The following is a 22641-nucleotide window of genomic DNA, read 5'->3' as shown; positions in this document are numbered from 1 at the left end:
CGAGGAGGAGGAAATATTGCTGCCAAAGCACCACAATTTTTCTTTCAAGTCCATGTTTTACCAGAGTGCAGCTGAGGTGTCTGACTTATTTTCATCTGTTGATTATTGCATGCTGTTCTGTAGGTACAAATTAGGACAAGGGTAGTGTCCTCCTATTGGTTAACAATCATGTGTTGTCAGGGATGTGGCCATCCCATTAGCCAAACCAGGCAATTGCTCAGGGTCACCTGGCCAGCAGGGATCCCCAGAAGGACGTCAATTACCCATGAAGCAGGTAAGAAAATTGTGGTTTGAAACAGACCAATTATTAAGTGTAACTTTTGCACATTCAGGTCTACTCTCAGTGGATGGTGCTCAACTTCTGAAATTCAGGACTGGATGAAGGTTTTTTTCTTCAAGCGGCAGTACATTTTATGTAGTCACATATACACACACAGAAACCCAAGATCTTTGGCTTCCTTTATTCCCTTTAACCGTATTTCCCCAACCCCCACACATAAAACACAAGATTGGCACTTGACAGTAGTTGAAGATGTTAAGCCCACTTGCAAAAGAAAAAAGGACTTAAATGACTCCAATCGTAGTAGGGTCTCCATCCCAAAAAAATAAAATAAAAGTCTCAAAGTCTTCCCGGTCCAAGTGGCCAAATATTCAATGTTTTAAAGTCCCTAGAGACCACATATTCTGTCTCTTAAGTGGACTTCCTCAAGTCTTTTGTGGACAATGCAGATAACTGTGGCACCATCAGCAGCGACTAATTGGAAGTGGGCATAATCCTGGTGCTTTGCAAGTCGGACATCAAATTGCGTTGAATTTTGTGCTTTCTACATAGCTAAAGAAATAACTTAAAGGAGAAAAATGCGTGGCTGGACATGTGGCTACAAGTAAGCCGGCCTCCGTGCTTGGTTTTGGCAGACTTTCTGTTTGTAGCTTTTGCCGAGCACGGCCGCCAGGTACTTCTTGACCGCCACTTGTTTGCGGTAGCGACTGTAGCTGTCTGTAAAGACGCCGTCCGAATGCCGCTTCGACATCTGATCGCCGTTCTCGTCCTTTGCGTTCCTGTGCCCAACCATCCAAGATAGACAAAGGCAAACAAAAATTCAATACCATTACATGCGGAGATTACAGAGTTTCAGAATACTGCCGACATTCTGGCTACATAAGGCCATGTAAATGTGTTTGATAATCAGTGATTTATTCACTCTAAGGTCCAGCTGCATTACTTTGTGGGGCGGGAGCTATACTGTCTGCAACAGAAAAGCCCTACAACACATCGTGAGAACAGCAGAGAGAATATTTGGTGTATCACCTGCCTCACCCGCAAAGCCATCTTTATTGCCAATGACCTAACCCATCCTGCACACCGTCTATTCAGCCTCCTACCCTCTGGAAAGATACTGAAGCCTCTGCTCCCACACTACAGGCTCTCGGACAGCTTCTCCAACTAGCCAGCGAGACAAATTAACTCTCTTCATACCCGCTAAGGAGAAATGAACACTCATGGACACTTATGACTAAAAAGAATAACTATCTCTGCATATCAACTTGCACACACCTGCTGCTTGTATTATTATGTTACCTTTACTTATACTATTGCTACTCATTCAGATTGCCAAAAGAAGTATAGCCCCCCTATAGCCCCACCTTTTCTTCTGACTGAGGTGTACAGTATATAATTCTAATTACGTTTTGACATTCGGATGCATTCAAATGAGAATACAGGGATCCAGTAAATTGATAAAGCTGGTCTAGTGTTGCACTTACCCGAGGCGCTTGGCCATGAGAGAATGCAGATACTTCCTGGCCGACAATTGCCCCAAAGCGTTCCTGTAAGCTTTGGTGAACATGGCGTCAGCGTGCCGCCGCGTCCTGCATGATGCAAAAAACAAGCCATCAATAAACTCACACCTTCAATGCCATTGGAAACAGTTTGCCTGATCCAGAGAATAGAATAGAAAAGAATATACCTTTCTTAGATTTGAATTCGTCCGTACATAGGTCCATTTTGCACAGCATGTTTAGGAACTAGAACAATGCTTTTCAGATTTCCTAATTTTGGTGTCTGACAGACTGCCCCCATCCACCTGAATTGGGTATCCTGTATTCTAATCGAAAATGTCATCCTCTCTATTGGAAACAATTCCTCCACAGTGCACACCAGAGAATTGCTCAACTGTGGGGAGTTCTCTTTTAAACAATAGACTTGTTATAACTTTTTGGGACTTGGTGTCAGAAAGAACCGTTTCCATGTATTCCTCTATTTTTCTACAATATTTCTCCTGGTTGAATTCCACAAAAAAAACACCTTGAATGTTTTGGTATTTCACATCCCACAATTTTCTTTAAAGCATCTCGTCATTCTCTCAGTAAACTGTAACAAAAGGCCTGTTCACATGATTGGGATCACAATAACAAACATCAGGCTGAGAGGAACATATGTGCTGAAAATAAACATCATATACATATACAGGTATATATATATATATATATATATATATATATATATATATATATATATATTAGAGGTAAGATCGGGCCAAAAAAAAGCACCCGAGCCCGACGCAGGCCCGAGGGGTATTAAACCCGACCCGGACCGAGCCCGACTAATTAACTGGATTTGCTGGCCCGGCCCGAAAGGGGCCCGAAATTACATATTTTATTTATAAGGAGGGGTGATTTATGATAACAAATTAAACTCTGCCTTTTGTTACAACATCTAGGCCTAAGTTAAATAAAACTGTATAAACATTTACATCTTTTATATTTCTGTGTCTGCACTGCAGATGTTACATTAAGCGACAATCTGTCATTGACGGTTTTTTTTTTTTGAGGTAGCGAAAACATTTAAGGGCGTCCGTCATTTTGACGACTTGATCATTGGGCCATAATCCACAGCAGCAGTAGTAGTACGTCCTTAAGATTTTAGCGCAGCACTTTCATTGAGGGGGTGTTGACGTGTTTTCCGACTCCTATGCAAATTCCCCCCCCCCTGATCGTATTCTATATAAAACGCTTATTAAAACAATAAAGCGAGCTAATTATAATAATTGGGAGATCCTAGTCTATATAACGCGTTTATTTAAACAATAAAGCGTGATTTTATTCTGCAAATTGCGTTTTTTAACGCGGATGAAAATGTCACCAACGTCAATGTACGCTATGATTTGTACGTGCACAGAGCATGCTCTGGCTCCGTTAAAAGCAATTACAGCTCCTTCTCCGTTTTATCCAAATTATTTATTTTATAACAAGTATTCCTTGGTCTAGTATCCATACATAGTTTAAGTATATATTTTTAATGAACATATATTTATAATTATTAATTAATTTAAAAAAAAAAAAAAAAAAAAAAAAAAGCAGGACCGGACCCGACCCGACCCGACCGTATGACTGACATTTCAGGCCCGACCCGGCCCGAAATTGCCTCGGGTTCGGGTTCGGGCCATAAATCTTAGGTCTAATATATATATATATATATATATATATATATATATATAAATGGAAATATATTTCGATTTGCATCTTTGTTGCTGAATGATGGCGGTACTTACTTTTTGTCAGACGTGGGATAGTTTGTGGAGTAGATGTCACGATGGCGCTCTTGTGTTCCCGTTGGCGCAGTTCTCAGCAGCAGATGATGCTTGTCATCATCGAGAGACAGCAGCAAGCGCTCCCCGTCCCCGCCGTAAAACTCACTCTCATTTCTGCCACCATTTGGAATAAAAAACACATAGAAAATGCTTTAAATCTAAGAATAGCATTCAAAAAAAGGGGGAGTTCACTTATTATTTTAATGTCGGCAGCAACCTCCGGCACCATCATAATGGACACGGGGGCCCCCAGGGTTGCGTGCTGAGCCCCCTCCTCTTCACTCCCCTGACCCAGGATTGCATCCCAACATCCAGCTTCAACTTCTTCATTAATTTGCGGACGACACAACTGTGTTGGGTCTCATCTACAATGGCGACAACAAGACAATCTACAGGAGGCAAGAGGCTGGCCCACTAGGTTCAAGCTCTTGGTGGTTGGTGGTGTAAAGACAACAATCTCCATCTGAATGTGGAGAAGACCAAGGAGATTGTCGTCGACTTCAGGAGGGCACACAACGAGCATGTCCTGCTCATGATCAACCCTAAACCTAACGCAGACTTGAAATCAAAGTCACCGCCTTAACACCCTGTTCACATTCCATGTGACTGTAGCTGGTGTTAAAAAATCAGCAAGTTATTTTCCTTTCAGCGGTTTGGTTTTTGTTGAAAAAGAAAATGTTTGTCATGTGTGTACGTACACAAGATGTGAAAAGGTGAAGCCGTGCAGGTACGATGCGCCGCTGGTTCCATCGCCGGGACGCAAGAAGATGCTGCAGATAAGCAAGCCCAGGGCAGCTTTGCTCCACATTTTGCTTCTTCAAAAGCAAACGTGATGTAATTCCTGTGAAGACTCAACTTTGCCTGTGATGGGGACGGAGAATAAAATTTGTTGCATGGGCCAACTCCAATATGAAAATACAAATGGGATTTGTTACATCGCTTGAAGAGGAAAATGGCTTGGGAAGATAGGCACACCTCTGCAACCCTGCAAGCAAAAAAGAAAAGTCCATTCTGGGGAAACACATTAAGCCACAATTTATCAAACTGAAAATCCTACACTTCAATAGGTTAAAATCTTGTTTTTTCAACCAGTGTGCCGCAGGAAATGGCCCAATTTTATTTTTGCAAAAAAAGCACATGTTTCTCACTATTTCCGCTTTCTTTCAGTGATTCCTCATATAACTGTATTATTCATCCAGTTTTAAGTGGCAGAAGATTACTGTACTTTTTTGTTTTTATCTTTTAAATGTCTGTTAATTTGAAAGTAGAGGGATTACTATACTTTTTTGTTTTTATCTATGAAATGTCTGGTAATTTGAAAGTACGGGGAAAAGTATGTACGGTAATAACTTTTTTTGTTTCAAGAAGGTACTTAAGCTTGCGCAGCAAATAGAACAAAGACACGCACATCATTTTTATGATTTCCATTGTTTTTGTATTTCACTTTAAAAAGGTAGAACGGCAGATAACGCTGGCTCATTTTCAGTAATGTTTTAGTCTTTTTATTATAAAATTAAAAAAAACACAAATTTGACCGAAATGAAACATCAATACTACCACCCTGGACACGACGGTCAGAAATGACTAGAAAAACTTTCAAACGTGTGGTCAGCTTAACCTTTAAAAAGCAAACAAACTTGTGCTGTGGATACATTTAGAAATATTTTTGTTTTTTTGGGGTGTGCCTGGAAAAGAATGTGCCTTGTCTCAAAAAAGCTTTGGGAAACACCGAGTTAAGAGACTATAAACACCTAAAAAAAAACTATCACGGAAAACAACGAAATAATTCGCAAAACATTTTTTAAAAATTAAAGTGGAAAGTATGTCTATATTAAACCATCCATATCAGTGTGAATGAGCCTCCTTTGTTTCCTTTTCCTCACATGGTTAGTCTTTGCTTTGCAAATGTCCTTTTCTATTCTCTGTGCATTTGGGTGGGAGAAAGGGGCCGGGTGTCACCTACAGTACATGGAATGTTTTTATACATCTCTTTGAGTTGCATTGTATTGTTTGAAAGTAGTAGAAGTACTATACAAATTCATTTTGATCTTGAGGTTTTTTTAAATTGACAAATGATCATTGTCATTGCAAAAGCAAGTGCGTGTCTTGTACTTACCTGCGGAAGATGCTCTCCTTCCTCTTCCTTTTCTCTCGTCTGCTATGTATTTGTGTCCTCCTTTGAACGTAAGCAGCACAGACAACTTCTTGGGCAATTTCAAGATGAGTGTCTCGCTTTCTGCCCTGGATTCTGGCTGCTTTTATAGGGGTGATAAGAGTGGGGAGGAGTGCGTGTGGAAGCATCCATCCTTCTGAGCAGGACACGCCTTGATTTGTTTGAACTCCCTTTATTAAAAGATGGGTTGCGTCGTTTGAGGTGTTCTTAAAAAGTGGAAAGTGGAATATTTGCTTTATTAACTGTTACCAACTGAGTACAAAGTGCTGGTATACTTTATTTTTTACTGTGCCCATCTTCTTTTATTTTACCTATAGCTGAGCTGTTTGGGGCGAGACAGATTAGGCTTGAGAAATAAAGGCTGGAGTGAGTTCTGGAGAGTGACATCACGCTAATCCCCACAGTTTATTTTTTTTTTATTTCTGTCGGTGTATCATGAAAATGGTGAAAGTAAGAAAATGCGAGCTTCAAATACAGCCCAAACACGGACCCAAATTGCAAAAAAGATTTTAAAAATAAGTTTATTTGAGCACGTCTAAGAAATGCACATGCTTGCACGCACATCATGAATGAGCAGACAGAGGCTGCAATAATGACACAAGCCAGGATAGTGGCAGAGAGAAACAAAGTTCCAAATGCTGTACAGCTAACTTAATCCAGTGATTGCAGGGTTCCTATAAGTTTTTATGGCCATTTTCAAGCACTTTTTAAAGACTTTCAAATCCAGCGCGGATCAAAATGACAGGAGCATAAACCTTTGGGCGGCAGTAGCTCAGGAGGTAGAGCGCTCATCTTGGGATCAAGGGATCCCAGTTCGAATCCTGGCTTGTCTGTGTTACATGTCGAAGTGTCCTTGGGTAAGACACTGAACCCCTAATACCCCCAATAAGCAGGTTAGCATCTTACATGGCTGCAATACAAGGCCGCTATTGGGAAATGTGAAGCACACTGTAAAGCGCTTTGGGAAGTCATTGACTTGAAAAGCGCTTTATAAATGCAGATCACCTTAGTTTCAAGTCCCAACCTTATTTTGGAACCCTAAAATCAATTTAGAACCCTAACTTGCAGCCCAAACTCTGGCTCTACATCTAACTCTAGCTGTAACCCTTGGCTAACCCTGTTTAAAACAGTAACCCTAGTTCTGAACGTATTCTGGAAATGTCAATTTAGAACCCTAAAATAGGACTCAAACCCTAGTACCTAACCCTAAACCTACACCTAACTAGCTGTAAACCCTAGCCCCAACACTATTTCAGAACCCTAAATTCAGTTTTATAACTTAAAAAGGAGCTTAAACCTTAGTTTCTAACCCTAGCTCCAATCCTATTTAGGACCCATAAAATAAGTTTAAAACCCTTATTTAAACCCCAAAGCCTTGTTACCAGTACCAGGCCACACAGAAAGAAAGATAAAATATGTTAGCCTAGAGAGGGATGGGCGCCACCAGACTGTACTTTCCCAAGACACACCACAGGAACTCTAGTGGTTAAGGGATCCAACCAACCATTGTTATTTTACTAACACAATTATATTTTGGACTTAACTTGAAGCGGGGCTTTGAGGTGGCCACCGTTGAATTCAAATCAGTGTGGTTCGCACAAGTTGGTGAAACAATGATTCCTGTCCACCCAACATACACTCAACTTAGTGAAGGATGAATCAAACCTAACTTTTTCACATACGGCCAATCAGCTAAAGAATGGTCAACTATGTCATGCTAGAACGTAAACAAACTTGCCAAGATGAAAAATCAAAGTTGGAGGATGCACGAATCCCTAAATCCAGGACACAGAACTGAGACCACATAAAACCAACAAGCTTTGAGCAGGGTTGCTTCATTTGGTGAGTCTGCATGCGGATCAAACAGACGTTTTGCACGAAACATGACAATCGGGACCAGAGTGTGTTGCTGTTAGCATGAGTTTGCGTGTTTTCCCCTTATCCTTATCAGGATAGGCAATTTGAATAATGTAATGTGGCTTTGGTGTGATTCTACAAAGACATCCAAATGTTCCAGATAACCCCACAGTGGATCTATGCTCATCATAATCATTATTATTGATGTTGCTAATAAAAAAAAAGGTTATAATAGTTCTTATCGCTATTATTATTATTTTTAAAACTACAAACATATTTAATGGCGCCCTTTGGCAGGTCCCTGAAAATATTGTCGGACAAAGAAACTGTCTGTGGTACAGAAAAGGTTGTGGACCATTGACATATGATAGCTGAATAAATGAGGGGGCACGTTTCCTGTGGGTTCAATGAAGAGAAAAACGTTTTAAAAAGAATGAAGAGTGACTCTGGTGTCATTTGAGATCACGATGACCGAACAGGAAAAGTGCCAAAGAACTGGAAACAGTTCCATTTAATAGACGCCATTTATCACCGTACACTGGCTGCCGGTGTTGTGCCCTTTTCCGACTCCTATGCAAATTCCTCCCCCCCTGATCGTATTCTATATAAAACTCTTATTAAAACAATAAAGCGAGCTAATTATAATAATTGGGAGATCCTAGTCTATATAACGCATTTATTTAAACAATAAAGCGCGATCGTATTTTACAAAATGCGTTTGTTAACGCGGATGGAAAAGTCACCAACGTCACTGTACGCTATGATTTCCGCAATCACAACTAATTGTACACAAATAATGTTTATTTGATTTACTATAATATCCGTATGTAATGTCTTTTTTATTGTGAATGAAACCCTGGTTGCATTGGATCCCGCGGTGTAAACAAATTGTTGTTTTTTTTTCATTTAAAATCGGAGGGGGGGAGGAATTTGCATAGGAGTCGGAAAAGGGCACAACACCGGTGCAGAGTTTCAACGGGAGTCTTTCCAGCTCCTCCTGCTCTATCAATAAATACAATTGGTTTTACGTTGTGAAAGATTGTATGCAACAAGATTGGGACATGGCACCCTAGAATGAACAAGTCATAAAGAAAAAGAAAAAATGACTATCAGGATAAAAGGCAGATAAAAATATTTACAGCATAGTGGTAAGTTGTAATGACAGTGGAATCTTCGCGGATAATTATCAGTGCATCATAATAATAGTGCGATAAAACGAGGTGCAATAACATTTAAAAGCACCCCAAAAATGCACAAGGTATATATTTTCAGTTTCGTGCGACATTTAGCAGCTACAACAAAAAGAAAATCCCCAAATAAGTCGCAAAAAATGTTAGCTGTTTTGTGTGGTTGTTTAGGGCGGTGATAGCCCTGCCTGGGAAGTTGTTGTGCCTGGGCTTTAAGGTGAGTGACTTGTTTTTACTTTATGATTCGACATGACTGTCAAATAGAGTCCTGTTACTTTTTTGAAAAACTATACGTTTCTGTAGTGCAGTGGTGAGCACATTCCAACACGCAAAAGGTCCCTGGTTCGAGACCAGGTGGAAACATACGTTGGCCTAAAGAGGGATGTACTTGCCCAAGACACACCGCAGGAAACAGTGCCCCTACCACCCGTGTGCTTAAGCCAACCAACCATACAAGCTGTGCTGCTTTCACGTGCAGCCCTTCTAGCATACAATTGTTTACTGTGAGCGTGACACTTACTTCTGATGTGTGGAAACAGCGTCCTCAAGCGACCTGAGAATAAAGGTGCAGCGCATTGCCAAAACATTGGGGACTCGAGTTGATATCGGTTCTGCCCTTTTTGCTCATCAAGATAAAAAAAAACACTTACCATCTTAAGTCAGTCAGTGGAATGAGAAATCCATTAAAAAAAAATATTTAGAAAGCGAAACTATGAAAAGTCGGTGCTTATATGTAACATCCAATGTAATATATATGCAACAGTATAATAAGAAAATATACACTACAGCAAAAACAAAAATAAAAAATGAAGATTCTATTTGAAAAGGGATAGAAAATGCAAAATATAAAATAGTTTAAAAAAAATAATTTATTACATATGAAAAGAAAATGCATACCACATTCAGCATTAACAGTGCTCGGCATATAAAAGTCCAACCCCTTTTAAAATTTCCTATTCCCACTTCAAGAATTTTGACATTTTTCTGCATTTGTTTTACCCTTAGGATAAAATGATAATATCAAGGACAAACACCAACTCAAATTTCTCTAAAGGTCACCAATGCAATAAATAAAGGCCTTCCTTAAAACAATAACTGCATCTAGTGTATTGAGCGTCCTCCACTACCTTGATGGTCAACACCATGTCTGCTAGACATGAAATTAAAAGTTAACATCCTTTTTTCTTGGGTCTACAGTACTTACTTTTGCAACATGGTCGATAATTAATTGGGTAGAGAAATGTTTTGTAGCTGTGTACAAATTGACATTAAGTGGAATACATTAATTAAAAACAGGAGCGAAAATCTTACAAACCTGTGGGGTGGTCTTAAATTTCCTGATCACCATATATAAAAAGAGCAAGGTGGATCAACTAAAAGCATTCTATTTTTTAAAAATGTACATTATTTTGATACGCAAGTTGGAGACCCCCGCTATAAAAAAAGATGTATTATGCCAATTAATTTTAAAATCAATACAGATTATCGAGTCTTTGGAGTTAATCAACAAAAATATTTTGTCAGTTGCCTCGTTCTCAAAGTCAACTGAAATTACATAACGAATGCAAGGTCTATAGTTTAAGGTCCTCGTTATGAAAATTTAACCCGGGCGGTGCGTAGACATGCACAAAATTCTACTCGTTTTTTGTGAGCCTAATATGACGTGGAAGAGCAATAGGTCTCACACAGCCATTTCCATCTTGATTGGCGGGTGAGGGTCATAGTCCACAATCTCAAAGTCGTCGGCACAGAAATCATCGATGAGCTCCACTTTTCTCTTGATCTTCATTTTGGGGAAGGGGCGGATCTCCCGCTGCAGCTGCCAATAAAGATAGAGCAACACATTTGACGTTTGTGCCAGATGGTTAAGTGATAAATTTGTTCCGTTTCTACTATTGGACAAGTCCGAAGGGGATTTCTTGGGATGCCGGTCTTTTTTTGGACTCACTACAGACGCTCCCCTACTTACGACCAATTGACTTACCTAGAACAGTAGATAAGAATTTTTTTTTTCGGGATGCCGAAAAATATGCGGACATTGCTGTAAGTTAACTTTTGTATTGCGTGCACCTTTTCCGAGTACAGAACATTACTGTAGAGCTTCTTTACGCCACTACCGGCGTGTGGAGCGGTGAGAGGTCACCCAGCATCCACCCAGAAGTAAAAAAAATCTGCTACCTCTTCCTAGTTCGTATGTAAACATAGTATACTGTCTCCAGCGCGCTAAGAACATTGACATTTTTATTGTTTAATATCTCGTGCATGCATTCAATATGGTTGGTGTGAAGTGTAAAGAAGAGGCGAGCCATTTCTTTTGAAACGAAAGTGGAATAAGAAAGCTTGAAGCGGTTGAGAAAATGGTCAGAACGCTTTTTTTCGCACACTTTTACCACGGAGGAGGAAGTACCCTAACTCTTGAAGCCCATCTTCCAAAAGTAAGTTAAACTTAACATTATCTTTATAGAACATATTATTTAATGAAATGTTTATTTTTTTAGTACAAAACAATACAAGTTACTTATACAAGCCTTAAACATACTTATATAAACCTTAAACATACAAAATATAGCACTGAAGAAAATTACGAAGAAATTCAACTTACGAATGTTCGCAAGTAGGGCAGCGTCTGTATTGTTCGTTGTTTAGACTTTTGCATCATTGTGATTCTTTGATAACCGCACTCTTTAATGATGGTCTGTTTTCGTAACCTTGAAGATTTACTAAAAAAAAAAAGGTCTCAAAGAAGGGCTTTAGGACAGATGGGGAATTACCTTATCGGAAAGCACCTGTCCTAGTCCTCCGTGCAAGTTCAAAAGCCATTGACATTGTCTCGCCCTTTTTGAGTGTCTACTAAAGTTGCAAATCAAGACTACGTTTCCGAGACGATGCACACCTGCACTTTCAAGGGTTCCGAGTGGTTGAGGTAGACGTGCGCGTCGCCCAAAGTGTGCACAAAGTCGCCAGGTTGCAGTTGGGTCACATGCGCAATCATGTAAGTGAGGAGGGCGTAGCTGGCAATGTTGAAGGGCACGCCCAGGCCCATGTCTCCCGAACGTTGGTACAGCTGGCACGAAAGTTCACCATCACACACGTAAAACTGGCACAGGGTGTGGCATGGGGGCAGCGCCATTTGAGGCAAGTCTGGTTACAAAATGGAAAGGCGGAGAGTAAGAGCAAAGACAAATAGGAACATAATATATAAGCACAATTCAAAATGCTGAACGTAGAACTTTATTTTTAAGAAGCCAAAAGTTCCGTAATTCAACTGTTAGAATAAAGTACAATGCAGGGGGAATAATAGAAATAAAAAAGGCCCGAACTAAACGTAATGATTGACATTTTAAGCCTGACCCGGGCTAAAATATAGGTTGTGCTCGTGCCTGGGCTTAAGATCTCACATCGGCGTCTTTTTCCGTATATTTCAATATAAAAAAACGTCTTTAGATCACATTTACAGAAAAATTATTAAATTCAAAAAAACATAACTCATGGTAGGTTATTTCTTTATAATCCATTGGATGTGGGCGAAAGTTTTACATCAAACCGATCCAAGTAAATACAGTATAGTATTGATCAATATGAAGTTACACAAGCTTTAATATCCAGGTGAGTGTGATCGTAATACCTTAAAAACCACATTTTATTTTAAGTCAAACAACATCTGGGTGGTTTGTTTCCTCAAATGGTAGTCAGCTAGTACAGCTACAGTCGTTGGGTTTATTTTGAGAGTGGCGGCGACATCCAGTGGACATATTTTCAACTGCAGGCCCCTGCCTAGCGTGATGCAGATTGGTTTTCTTATAGATAGATAGATAGATAGATAGATAGATACTTTGTTCATCCCCGAAGGGAAATTCACATTTCCAGCAGCATCCCTGAGCTGAGAACAATCGAGAACAATCGAAAATAACACGGGAGCTGCTGGAGTGGCTGCCATTCGTGACGGCGCCGGAAGAAAAGATTCAATTTGAATCATGTATGAACCGTGGGCAACAATGTAGGGCAGAAACGGGCCTTTGCGAACGCATGAAAGACATGGCTCCGAAACAGCTATTTGCTGAAAATGTTTAACCGTTGATCAAAAGCTAATCTCAAGTTTCTAAAGTTCCGAATTGGAATAGAGAAACGTCAAATCCACCATACGAGCTCATATTTTGATGGTGGCTAACAATGAAGAATTTAAAGATATATTTTAAAATAATAAATAATAAAAGTTATCAAAATGCACTGTATTATTTGCTTTTGGGTGAAAATGTGTTTACGTAGAGTCATTTTAGCCCTATTGACAAGAAAAGAGAGTAAAGGTCCCCACCTTTTGGGTTCCACGCGCACAAAATGATGCGTCTGTCTTCTGGATGCTTCTTAATTGTGTCAATGACTTTCTGTAGCTGGTCCACGCCTTGCCCTGTATAATCTGAGTGCGGAGAAACACACAAAGCCCATTCAGAGTGTCAAAAAATTGCTAAATATTTTACAATTACATTTTGCAAACTCCTATTCGTTTGAATGGAAGCTGAGCTGAAGCTTGCAACTATTCTGGGTCATATGGAATGCTGAGACTAACACGTTACAAAAGAACACGTTCCTGGAACACAAATAGGTTTCTCGGTACCAAGTACTGTACCGCATAATCAATACAATTTGGAACCCAACCTTTGTTACTACATGTACTTAATAGTGCATTACTGCCTTATCCTCTACTTATCAAATGCTGATCAAATTGTACATTTCCTCTGATTGCTGAATATTCCTGCATCTTTGATGTCCATAGAACCCTGAATCCGCCAGCAATGTCCTCTGAAGGGTGGCATTTACATTTACCTAAAAATTAAAACTGAATACAGTTATGGTGGGGCTGTTTCAAGCACAGAGTGCGAAGCCGCTAATTTCTCCTCATCGAGATATTCTTCCTCCCATATATACTCTCATCTAAGAAGAGTTCGCAACCATAAAAATAAAATCATGGAGTAAGCTTATATGCGTATACCGTATTTTCCGCACTATAAGGCGCACCTAAAAGCTTTTATTTTTTTCAAAAGCTGACCATGCACCTTATAATACAGTGCGCCTTATATATGGATCAATATTAAGTCGCAAGGTCTCGTAACGAAGGCAAGCATCAGCCGACTAGATTTTTCCTCGTATGCGATGTGGTCCGCGATGTATGCTAGGATACATATGCCGGCGTTTCATTTCCCAGCCAATGTGTCAATCATCATTTGAATCGATCACTATTGGTTAAAGTTATTTGGAGGTAAAGGGGGCGGATCCTTTTTATCATTTACAGGCTCGCATAGGCTAAAGGGGCGAAACAAAGCCTGCAATTGGCAGAAAAAGATGAATGTGAATCACAGTTCGGTTGCACCACGGCATAGAGAAAACACTTTTTACTACTCTGTATTTGTAAATATTTTACACTCCTGGATTTTACACTCACGGTTGTAAGAAGACCATGGTTGCCTATCATAATTGAACGTGAGAACTTAGGTGAGCTATGCGGCTTTATATTTTCCCGGGATCTTGTTTTAGAACAATCTTGATGTTTCTGTGATGAGTTGAGTGAATTAAACTCAATTCCAAGTGTTTATTGTCATATGCACAGTAAAGTTGCGGGCGAAAAATATAATAGAAACTAAGGAATGGTTGGCATTTCTTGAATCCCAAGACTTTAACCTTCCGAATGATATTTGGAACGATGCATTTGAGTGACATAGTACAGACACTGTTTCCGTACATGTCTGAGACACGTATTTGCTTCTTTGCAAGCTTTCGGAATGTTAAGGGGGTAATAAGTTTGACTGAACTATCTGACTGTTTTGTCGACGTTCCCATTGTAGCGCCTTATAATCTGGTGCGCCCTATGTATGGAAAATATAGGACCAAAAACTATTTTTTGGGGGTGCGCCCTATAACCCGGTGCGCCTTATAGTGCGGAAAATACGGTAGTTGGTTTTGTGTCACCGGTAGCGAATGGTAGGCAGCGTGTGCAGAGGGGTGTGTGGCTTGTACAGGAACAACAAACCAACAGGATATCAACGTGGCAAACGTGAGCACAGAATTTATGGTATAAGTAGGCGGAATTTCTTTTTATTTCTAAAATTATTTTTGCAAAAAAGAAAAAAAGAAAGCGTCTTGGACAGTACTAAGAAATGGAGAATTTCCATTTTTCCTCAGTGGTTTGAACCAAAAAGATAAAATGGACATGGAGTGTCTCAGCTAAGTGTTTGTTTGCAAGCTCTCAAGATTGCACAAGCAGACAAAATATGAAGAGTTTACTGCTTCCCCAGGTAAGTGTAGACATTTTCTTCAATTTATTTTATTATTTGGCTATTTTGGGGCAGTTTTAATACGCCGGCTTCTATGCAAGTCAATAAGGTAACTAGATATGTTACTCTGAAAGAAACTGCTACTTTTTGGTATCAATCATCTGGGGGGTAACTCAATTACTTTTTAAATGGAGTAACTAGTCTAGTGTTTTTAACAAGGCAGCTTACACTGGTCATACAGTATGAGGTAAAAATGTAGAAGCCACTTGCGCAGTACCAGCATGCATGTCGGTGTAGTCTGCTCCAAAGTGTCGCCACTGGAAGCCGTAAACAGGTCCCAGGTCACCTTCCTCCCGTACCGTGAAGCCACACTTGTCCAGGAAGCTGCGAGAGCCGTTAGCATCCCAAATTTTCACGCCTTTCTCTGATAGCTCCTTGGAATTTGTTGATCCCTACCAACACAAAACATCAAGTATCCCACGGTTGGCATTAATTCATGAGGACGTATTTGACTTTTTGTGGCTTTGGTATTTGGTTGCCCTGTGAAGATGCACAGATCCATTTCATGATCATTGTGTTAACACAGTCCTATTCCAGAAAATGACCTACAATATAGTGCAAAGGTATGCCCAATTTTCAAACCCAGCCGCAATGCATTGTTTTCTTTCTAATTTGAAATTTGTTAAATACATAACGTGAACCTCAGATTTTTTTTCATATAAAATATCAGTGTAAGATTTAGATTCACTTTTTCTCAGCTCAAACTAAGCATTGCAAGTGACAAACGTTGTTGAATACATACGACTATGACTAAAATCAACATGAACACAATACCAAAATGACATTTACAATGTACTTATTTGATATCCTACAAAGTCTGATTCATCATCAGATACAACAAAGAGTTGATTCCTCCGTCGTGATTCTTGCGTTTCTTTATATCTTTAGGGACGACTTACGGTTTTCTCCAACATTCGTCTCTGGTACCGTTAAATACCTTTTTATACGTCATCCGTATCACTAGTGGTGTAGGTGTAAGGATTTGGCACTCACATTGCGACCCAGGTTCTATTCCCATTGCATCGAATGTTTTGTGATTGTGGTCGGTGATATTTTTCAATTGATCGATAGTTGCACAAAAAAGTACCATGTTATACAACCTTAGGCGTAACGCGCAACCAAACTGAGTTTTCTTTTGTAAGTAAAAGAAAATGTATGTTGTGCACAAATAAATGCAGTATCTTAAAGATGCTAACACAGGGAGACGAAACAGTGTAAAACAGTGAGGCATTTTTAAGTAATAGTTAAAAAAAAGGTAATGATCTTAGAATGGCATGCTTACCTCAGCCCTCAATAATAATGTCTTATTAACAACCTAAACCCACCTTGATAAACCAGAGTAACTCTTCAAGAATTCCTTTCCAAAATACTTTCTTGGTTGTCAGCAAAGGAAACTGATCTACAAAGCAAAAGGAAAGAGCAAGTTAACGCTATCAAACACCACAATGTACTAGTATTATAGCATAATGTTTAAAACAGCGGTATAACGGCAGAAAAAACATTCTCACTGGAGCCAGACAAGTAAATGAATAACATAAAAAGTTAGCGGTTGGGGGGCTTTTCGGTGGCTCACAATCAAATTATGTTTCAGGGGTATTGACTAAAGTATAAAACGATTATTAAGGTTTTTTTGCAGTATATTTTTCTTATTAAGATTTATTCTATTGTAGTGTTTATCAGCTGTACATTTGTAAAAAATAAAGAAAGCAAAACAACATAATATTTCCACTACAAATTATTTAACTTGGGGTAACATATGCAGACAGGAAAGTGACAAAAAAAGCATACAAACACAATGTTGAACGATTAATTTAATGATTTAAAAGCCTTTCTGCTTTCATTACTATTATTTTTTTAAATGAAAACGTTTACACGAATATGGGAACTTGGCTTTTGGATTTCATATCTATTATAGAAAAGAGCTAAAGCGTCTTTTAACTTCTGCAAAGACACCCAGGTGCAATTTTTCATATTGACTTAAGCAGTGTGTCCATGACTTTTATTGTAAGTAAATAAGCACGTTCTCTGGTTAATTAACAAAAGTCAGCAGATACAGTGTGCCTTGTGGGTAGCACCTGATTTGAAGACATCCAGTGGACGTATTTATAATTACAGTTAGTTGTTGCTAATTTATTCTCTTGTGCTTCTTTCAGCATCGTCTCATGGACCACATGATTATTTGGCGGGCCATGAGTTTGGCACATGTGTTACAGTATTTTAGTACAAGTTCAATTAAATACATAATAATAAATAGTATATTCATTCTTTATGTCCCCACTTATGTAAAGTGAGACGGAAATGAGTTCAAGAAGAGGCTTGTAGCCGGTTAGTTCCAAGGATTCTCACCGCGGAGGTTGTAGCGAGCCTGTGTGCCGAAGACCGACATGACGCCAGTCCCAGTTCGGTCTCCCCTCTTTCGACCATGTTCCAAAATGAACCTCACCTGGTTGAGATAACCAAGCTCGTCGCAAAACAAAGCCGGTGGCAAGCTCTTCTTCGTCTTGTCGTCATCCTCCATATTCTTAGCGCTTGGGTGTTCCATTGTGGACATTGTGGAATTCGGGCGGGAAGAATATCACTTAATATGGAAATGTCACATGGTAGCCAATTGCACAACGAGGAGGACTTCCTTGTTATTGTGAAAGTCTCGCGAGAACCAAGATGGCGCGGGTTCTGTTTTTCTTATTGGAATACAGTGGAACCTCGGTTCTCGACCATAATCCGTTCCAGAACCCTGTTCGAAAACCGATTTGGTCGATCACCGAAAATCGTTTTTGCCATTAAAAGTAATGTAAAATCATTTTAATCCGTTCCAACACCCTGAACGCTTACCATGCACGTAAACATGAAGCTAACCCAGGCTAATCGTACGTTCGCGTTAGCGTAATCTTTCATACTAACATGAACGTGTACAACTAAAAAAAATCAGGTCCTTTACACGTCATTTAGCACCTGGGTCTCCACAAAAAGTGGTGAGCGGTTAAAGGATAAAGAAAAGAATTATGAATAGGATTTCTTACCTTTGTGGTGCTCAGCAGAAGCCATGCTGTATGTATAGCAAGATCGGAAACTTGCACACCTTCTTCATATTTTGCTATTATTTCTTTCTTAAATGCAATAGTTGTACGCACTACCCTTCTTTTTTTCACCCCTAGCAACTTTGCTGCTTGCACCGACCTTTTTCGGAGGCATAATTAGGGGCTAAAACACTCCGTTCACAGATATCTAAAGCGAAAGCAAAAAGAAGTGCGCGCGCACGTCATAACAGTTCTTCACGAGAGGTGGGGGCAATCTACACCCGTACGCCGCTCAGCATCACCCCTAGCGTACCGGCGTTCAAACTCCGATTTTCGAACGAAAAGCGAAGCAAGAATTTCTCAAAATTTTGGGTCAAGAACCGATTTGTTCGAACTGAGAAGCGTTCGAAAACCAAGGTTCCACTGTATATCACTTTTGTGAGTTACCGCCCCCAAATTTATCAATACAGATACTTGTCTCTGTTTCACTCAAAAATTCACAGAGCCGTATTCCACTCACATAGTCCATTGACTCTCCCTCCTCTTCCGGACTCCTCAAATTATTTTTTGAGAATACAGTATATTTATAGTCTTATATCCAATAGCATCAATGAGTGGCGATTTAACGCGGTTGTTTTCCTTCATTTTTCTTACAAGACCTGACAAATATAGAAACATGTTGGCAAGTTCAAAATGAAGGTGAAGGATCAACTGCCGTCATGTAGGTTACTCTAGATGTGAAGAATTCCCCATAAAGCTGACTAAACACTCTTAGTTTTGTTGACTCAACATCTTGCCCAGAAATACATTCCACTCTCCTAGGAGAACGACATTGAATATCAGCACCATCTTTTACAGGTAGTCAGGTAGGTTACCCTATATGTGAAAAATGCTTACCTAGCACTTTTAGTTTTGATGACTTGGCATTTTCCCCGGAAAGACATTCTATTCTCCAGAGGCAGAAAAAGATTGGCCAGGATCAAAATCTTTTACAAGAAATCATGTAAGTTACACTAGGGAGGAAAATGCTGCAAAAAAAACGGACTCAGCACTTTTAGTATTGCTGACTCAGCATTTTCCCAATAGACATTTCACTCTCCAAGGCCAGAATGACATTGATGACATTATCTTTTACAGGTAGTCAGGTACGTTCCCTCGATGTGAAAAAATGCTGAAAAAAAGCAAATTTTGCACTTTTGCTTTGGTTGACTAGGCTTTTTTTCCCAGGGAGACATTCTACTCTCCCAATCTCAACAAGTTTGGCTAGGATCACAATCTTTCACAAGCAATCAGGTAGGTTACTCGGGAGGTGAAAATGCTCCAAAAAACTGACTCAGCAGTTTTGGTTTTGCTGACTTAGCAGTGTTTCCAGAAACAGATTCCATTTTTCCAGGCCAGAACAACATGTATTTTTAACACAATGTGTTACGGGCAGTATGAAGGTTTGACCTATGTGTGAAAAAAATCCTCAAAAAGTCAACTCAACACTTTTGGTTTTGCTTACTCAGACCTTTTTTTCCAGAAAGACATTCCAATCTCCGAGGCCAGAACGACATTGAATATCAACAGCATCTTTACAGGCAGTCAGGTAGGTTTTCCCAGATGTGAAAACTGCCCATAAAACAGACTCTGCATTTTTTTTGTTTCTGACTCGGGAGCTTTTGCCAGAAAGACATTCTTCTCTCTCAGGCCAGAAAAAGTTTGGCCAGGATCACAATGTTTTCAGGCCGCTCTCGAGGTAAATGAGCCTTCCAAGAAGGGAAAAGGGTTCTGCGCACAGACATTCTAGTTATCCTATTTATTTTGGGGAGGACAGACAAAGATAATGTGTACTTTGATACCAGGTGATGCAACATCAATATTTGAAAAGGCTAACAACCTCTGGCCTGTTTCACCAAATTTTGGTCAGGGAGCAAAGTTTACTGGGGCGTTGTCTACATTCAGTGAAACAAGATAGAGGTTGCCGGATTGCTCATGGTGAGTTCAGGCGAGTAACTCACTTGGTTAGCCTGTTTTCATTTGTTTTTTATCGTGTTACCTGCTTTAGCCTCATGGGTGGGAGTTTGGGTTGTCACCGCTCTATTCCCAAAGACCCCACTGAGTTCAACAACTGCAAGCGCAAATATAGCGCTGCGTGTCACTTTGGAAACATTCTCGTCAATCAAGACCGTTTGAACATCAACACGGCAACCGAGGAGGAACTCATGACTCTGCCGGGAGTTAATCGTCCTGTGGCACGGAATATCGCACAATACAGGAGCTGCATTGGCGGTTTTAAAAAAGTCCAAGATCTGGCTCTAGTTAACGGAATTGGCGGAGCCAAACTGGAGCTAATCAAACTGGAAATTTGTGTCTCCTCCAGAACCAGATAGCTGACTTATTGTCCTGGCGTCAATGGAGAAATCCAGGGATCCCTTCACCAGGATGAACAAAGGACTGACTTGCATCATTTAATTGTAGTGTAGCTCCTCCAGACTCTTCGTGATATCAGTTAATGAAATGGACTTTCAACTTGGAATACCGCCCAGTGGTGAAAGTGTCGGTAAACCAGTAGAAGAACTGGTATGTATTAAGCTTACTTATATCATTTCAAATTGGTATGGAGTAAGATACTAAATATACGATTGACTTTGTCTGTCTATCTATCTATCTATCTATCTATCTATCTATCTATCTATCTATCTATCTATCTATCTATCTATCTATCTATCTATCTATCTATCTATCTATCTATCTATCTATCTATCTATCTATCTATCTATCTATCTATCTATCTATCTATCTATCTATCTATCTATCTATCTATCTATCTATCTATCTATCTATCTATCTATCTATCTATCTATCTATCTATCTATCTATCTATCCATCCATCCATCCATCCATCCATCCATCCATCCATCCATCCATCCATCCATCCATCGACCGGCCTGCCTGCCTGCCTGCCTGCCCGCCCGCCCGCCCGCCCGCCCGTCCGTCCGTCCGTCCGGCCGGCCGGCCGACCGACCTACCTACCTACCTACCTACCTACCTACCTACCTACCTACCTACCTACCTACCTACCTACCTACCTACCTATCTATCTATCTATCTATCTATCTATCTATCTATCTATCTATCTATCTATCTATCTATCTATCTATCTATCTATCTATCTATCTATCTATCTATCTATCTATCTATCTATCTATCTATCTATCGAATGCTACGCAGTATCGATATGAACCGATCCAGTATCCATACTTTTAAGTTGAAAATGTCACGATCATTGAATAATTTAAAACCCTCACCCTCTTGAATTAGTTTATGATAACCTTAGATTACCATTATCATACATGTCTTTTCTTTCAATTTGTTGTTCATAGGTTGAGGAGGAGCCACAACAACACACCGTCATTGTGCAGATTAAGCAGCCAAGGGCCAAACGTCGGATCGTCAGAACGTCAATTTTCATTCAAGCACATCAACAAATGCAACAAGAACATTTCTAGACCTTTGATTAAACTTCATGTTAAAAAGCATGTGCAAGTTTATGGAATGGGACAATCTTTATTTCACTTTGAATATTTCAAATATGTCAAGTCAAGTCATTTTTATTTGTATAGCCCTCAATCACAAAGAGTCTAAAAGGGCTGCACAGACTATTATTTCAGACTATTATTACCCCATCCCCTGATCTGAAACCAACATGAGGGACAGGAAAAACTCCAAAACCTCAACATGAGGAAAATGAAGAAACCTTGAGAAGGGACCGCACATGTGGTAATATAAAAAAAATATTTATGTTCTTAAACTATTCCAAACTCCAAATTTGAAGATGAGAGCTTAACCCAAAGAAAGAGGCTGATATCGAGTCGATATCAATAAGCATATATACGCAGAATTGAACTGGGAAATGGCATGTTGACATGTATGCTTCTATGCCATATCACTGTCATCTGTCCTCTGTGCCATGGATGTGTGTTGGCTAAACTTTTGGTGTCTGACCGCGTGATCAACTCCCGGGACCAGATTGAGTACATGAACTAAAAAAAAATAAGGCCTGAAGTGAGCAGTTCAATTGAGGACTTTTATTGCAAAGTTTCAAAATAAAAATGAACAGAGTATACTCAGGGCCTGTAATCAGGATACAGTCATCCCCCAAAAGGCATCAAAAAATGTCTCGCCCCTCTCTTGTGGAAAAATGCGCGGATTTGACAAAATAGATAATGAAACTTACATTGGCTGTTGTTTTCCAGGTAGGGACACCTTCACAAGAAACCTGGATTTTGAAGGTTGTATAATAAAACTAAGGGCTAACTAATCAGTAGATTATTGCTGGGAAAGTACTGGTATGATAAAATACATCAAACATCATATGAATACAGCCAGTAAATACTTCATTCAAATATGTGGATGAACATAAGTGCAGTGATAACAACTAAATGAGTAATATGATTATCAAATAATGTGGTAGTGACAACATACTCAACATGGTAATGATGTTTGTAT

At 39.6% G+C, this 22641-nt stretch overlaps 2 protein-coding genes and 1 long non-coding RNA gene across 3 annotated transcripts; 1 reads left to right on the top strand and 2 right to left on the bottom strand.

Annotated features, from left to right (window-relative positions):
* Window positions 1-495: 495 nt before the first annotated feature.
* Window positions 496-5830, bottom strand: LOC148371498 (glucagon family neuropeptides-like). Its single transcript, XM_088327877.1, has 6 exons — window positions 5707-5830; window positions 4526-4575; window positions 4289-4451; window positions 3552-3704; window positions 1765-1869; window positions 496-1059 (listed from the first exon to the last, which is right to left on the bottom strand). The coding sequence occupies exons 3-6, from the start codon at window positions 4396-4398 to the stop codon at window positions 879-881; spliced, it is 549 nt and encodes a 182-aa protein (XP_088184003.1). The 5' UTR covers window positions 4399-4451; window positions 4526-4575; window positions 5707-5830; the 3' UTR covers window positions 496-878.
* A 3832-nt stretch (window positions 5831-9662) lies between these two features.
* On the bottom strand, window positions 9663-17786 carry tyms (thymidylate synthetase). The gene is made up of 6 exons (XM_088327876.1): window positions 17480-17786; window positions 16459-16532; window positions 15351-15525; window positions 13120-13221; window positions 11701-11948; window positions 9663-10626 (listed from the first exon to the last, which is right to left on the bottom strand). The coding sequence occupies exons 1-6, from the start codon at window positions 17682-17684 to the stop codon at window positions 10489-10491; spliced, it is 942 nt and encodes a 313-aa protein (XP_088184002.1). The 5' UTR covers window positions 17685-17786; the 3' UTR covers window positions 9663-10488.
* Window positions 17787-20520: 2734 nt separating this feature from the next.
* On the top strand, window positions 20521-21671 carry LOC148371496 (uncharacterized). The gene is made up of 2 exons (XR_015849635.1): window positions 20521-20712; window positions 21516-21671. It is a non-coding gene; the product is annotated as an uncharacterized LOC148371496 (long non-coding RNA).
* The last annotated feature ends 970 nt before the right edge of the window (window positions 21672-22641 follow it).

The sequence above is a fragment of the Urocampus carinirostris genome, chromosome 2, assembly GCF_059441175.1.
Source record: "Urocampus carinirostris isolate Australia breed hairy pipefish chromosome 2, RoL_Ucar_1.0, whole genome shotgun sequence".
Lineage (NCBI taxonomy): Eukaryota > Metazoa > Chordata > Actinopteri > Syngnathiformes > Syngnathidae > Urocampus > Urocampus carinirostris.
Note: the sequence above shows the minus strand (reverse complement) of the source record. Positions and strands in the feature narration are given on the sequence as shown.

Bases quoted from the DNA above. Each gene is read 5' to 3' on its own strand.
- LOC148371498 (XM_088327877.1), bottom strand. From the start codon at position 4,398: ATGTGGAGCAAAGCTGCCCTGGGCTTGCTTATCTGCAGCATCTTCTTG. The intron at 1,870-3,551 runs GTAAGTACCGCC...TGCATCATGCAG, and splicing joins TATCCCACGTCTGACAAAAA to GACGCGGCGGCACGCTGACG. The intron at 1,060-1,764 runs GTAAGTGCAACA...GGTTGGGCACAG, and splicing joins CTCATGGCCAAGCGCCTCGG to GAACGCAAAGGACGAGAACG.
- tyms (XM_088327876.1), bottom strand. From the start codon at position 17,684: ATGTCCACAATGGAACACCCAAGCGCTAAGAATATGGAGGATGACGAC. The intron at 13,222-15,350 runs GTACTGCGCAAG...CTCCGCACTCAG, and splicing joins CTACACCGACATGCATGCTG to ATTATACAGGGCAAGGCGTG. The intron at 10,627-11,700 runs GTGTGCATCGTC...CTTTATTGGCAG, and splicing joins CGGAACCCTTGAAAGTGCAG to CTGCAGCGGGAGATCCGCCC.